The following is a 2,498-nucleotide window of genomic DNA, read 5'->3' on the forward strand; positions in this document are numbered from 1 at the left end:
CCCCCCGACTATCTTCTCCTCTTATAAGTTCATTATGTTTCATAGAGTGTCATAAAGGCAGTAAAATATTATGATATAATATTATATTATAATATAGTAAAATATTAGCAGCTGTTGATTCTTCAATATATTTTAATGCGATCTCTAAGTTCCTCCTCATTTTCCAGGTTTTAAAGAATCTCACTTCACCTAAAGTTCGAAATAAAACTGAAAAAATTGTTATAAAAACAATAGTGGAGAGGTTTGATTGGACTAATGTTTTCTGAGAAATATTTTTTATGAACTCACCAGTTCGTTATTGAAGACCAGCTTGTGACACCTAGAATTGTCACAAGCACCAGATCATCCGAAATTGGACAAAAATGTCAGTTACAAGGTTATATGAGGCCATCAATATGTTAATCACATGGTAATAGAAATCAAATTGGAAAAGGTAACATTTGATGAAATTTTGTACTGCATTGATTTTTTTTTATGAAACTGTTGTTGGGAATAGTAATAAAAACCAGCCAGAATAAGTTGATTTGGTAATGAGTCAGTGGATATAATATTATTTTATTGTGATAAGGAAGTTTAGGAAAGGAGAGGAATTTTTAATTTCACACTAAATAGAGAATTGGAGGCAGAGTTGGTTAGAGTTAAAGATACAATATTTTCTAACAATTTGGTTTTAATATTTTATGTGTAGTTTGGGTGTGATAAATAATTAAATATGTAGTTCAGTGGTAATTAAATTTTAGTTGTTTTAACTTTGCAAATAAATAATTAATGTAATTATTTTTTAATATTAATAAGCATTGTGAATAATTTTAATGTAGACTTTAGTTTCAATATAATCAAGTTCAGAAGGTATCAAGAGTTATAAATAAATGAATTTATAAAAATATTAAACATATTTTTTATCAAAAACTTATCAGAAATAAGGAATTTAAAAGTTCAAAATGTTTTATTTATTATTGCTAGCATTAAATAGGTATTAGACAACTCATCTGAACAGGTGTGGTGTATCATATGAACTAGTGACCATCTGTGAGTTTATTCATTTAGCATTTTTCAAAACGGGCACTGGTACATACGGTGTACCAACCTACTATTTACTGGAATAAAATTTGTCCATAAAAAAACACTACAAATAAATATTTAACATCTAAAAGAATGCATATACATATAAAAAACATTTTTGGCATTGCTGAATAATTTTGCCCTTTTAAAGGTTAATAAAATTGTATTTATTAGAATTATGGAAGGAATCAAGAGTTTTTCTAATTTTTTTTTCCTACTGGGTGTATGTTTATGTATGAACACAAATAAACATTGATCCCCACACTGCCATGCATACTACATATACGAATAACAATAATTTGTAACCAATATGTTACTTCAAAAATTAAAGGTATTAAACAAAAGTAAAAAATAAAACTAAGAAACAAAAATATGATTTAATCTACCCTTGTTATGTCACTCTATTTGTCCAAGTTCACCAAGTACAAATAATATACATAAATAAACACTTAATCGCAAAAAATAATTCTGTATATATTATTGTCTGTGGGTTAAATTTAGGAGATACTGATTAAAGGTGATTGGTAATATGTTGCTGATATTTATCGGAGACAAATACTTTTCTTCATCAGTTCAGTTGAGGTTTGTACTTATCTTTTCCAAACCAGTTAATTGTTAGGGATATTACTTCTTACCAACCCTAACTCCATTTATCTATTAAGAGTGGAATTAACAATACCTAAACTTCCTTGTCACAATAAACCCTGATAATATTATATTCATTGATTTATTCCCCAATCAACTTATTATAGCTGGCTTTTAATGCGGTTCCCAATTATCAAAAAATCAATTTGGTCAAAAATCTTATTCATTATCAGATTTCTATTACCATGAGATTAACATATCGATGGCCTCTTTTGACTGATATTTTTGTCATACTTAATTATTTTTTCTTTTTGAAACTTCTTATACAGTAACTCGGTGATATTACTCAAAATAAGTTTATATATATCTATATAATTGTGAACTTGATTTTAATTTAGAACTAAACTATTTTCTTTTCTAAACTAAATGTTTTTATTGTTAAAGAATTACTCCAACACCGTTAGGAGAAGGTAAAAGCACTACAACATTAGGATTAGTTCAAGCCCTTGTCAGCCAGAAGAAAAAGAATGCTATTGCATGTGTGAGACAACCTTCACAGGGTCCTACTTTTGGAATAAAAGGTAATAAATTTTACCTATTATCATTTTCATATTCTTAGTAATTATATAAATTTGTTATTGTAAATTTTATTTATGTTAAAAAAATATCAATACACTTTGATTTATTATGTAGAGAAGATTGTCGTGGGAGGGGGTGCCGTCAGCAAGCATCAACACCTCATTTTAATTTATTATATTAGTTATCCAATGGGAGTTTTTGTCACATTTTTGTTGAGGGATTCTTAGGGGTGTACTCTGAACCTTGATACTTCTAAAAATTAATGAAATTTA

General features: G+C 27.6%; 1 protein-coding gene across 1 annotated transcript in view; it reads left to right on the top strand.

Annotated features, from left to right (window-relative positions):
* The window catches only part of pug (pug C-1-tetrahydrofolate synthase, cytoplasmic), a 54,372-nt gene that overhangs the window by 18,942 nt on the left and 32,932 nt on the right, over window positions 1-2,498 (top strand). The window contains exon 10 of the mRNA XM_067051187.1: window positions 2,092-2,228. Coding sequence (XP_066907288.1) covers window positions 2,092-2,228 — 137 coding nt within the window. The remainder of the gene's footprint in view (window positions 1-2,091; window positions 2,229-2,498) is intronic.

Source organism: Halyomorpha halys, unplaced genomic scaffold (genome assembly GCF_000696795.3).
Source record: "Halyomorpha halys isolate HHAL.00 unplaced genomic scaffold, Hhal_1.1 Scaffold1261.1, whole genome shotgun sequence".
In the NCBI taxonomy this organism is placed as follows: Eukaryota; Metazoa; Arthropoda; class Insecta; order Hemiptera; family Pentatomidae; genus Halyomorpha; species Halyomorpha halys.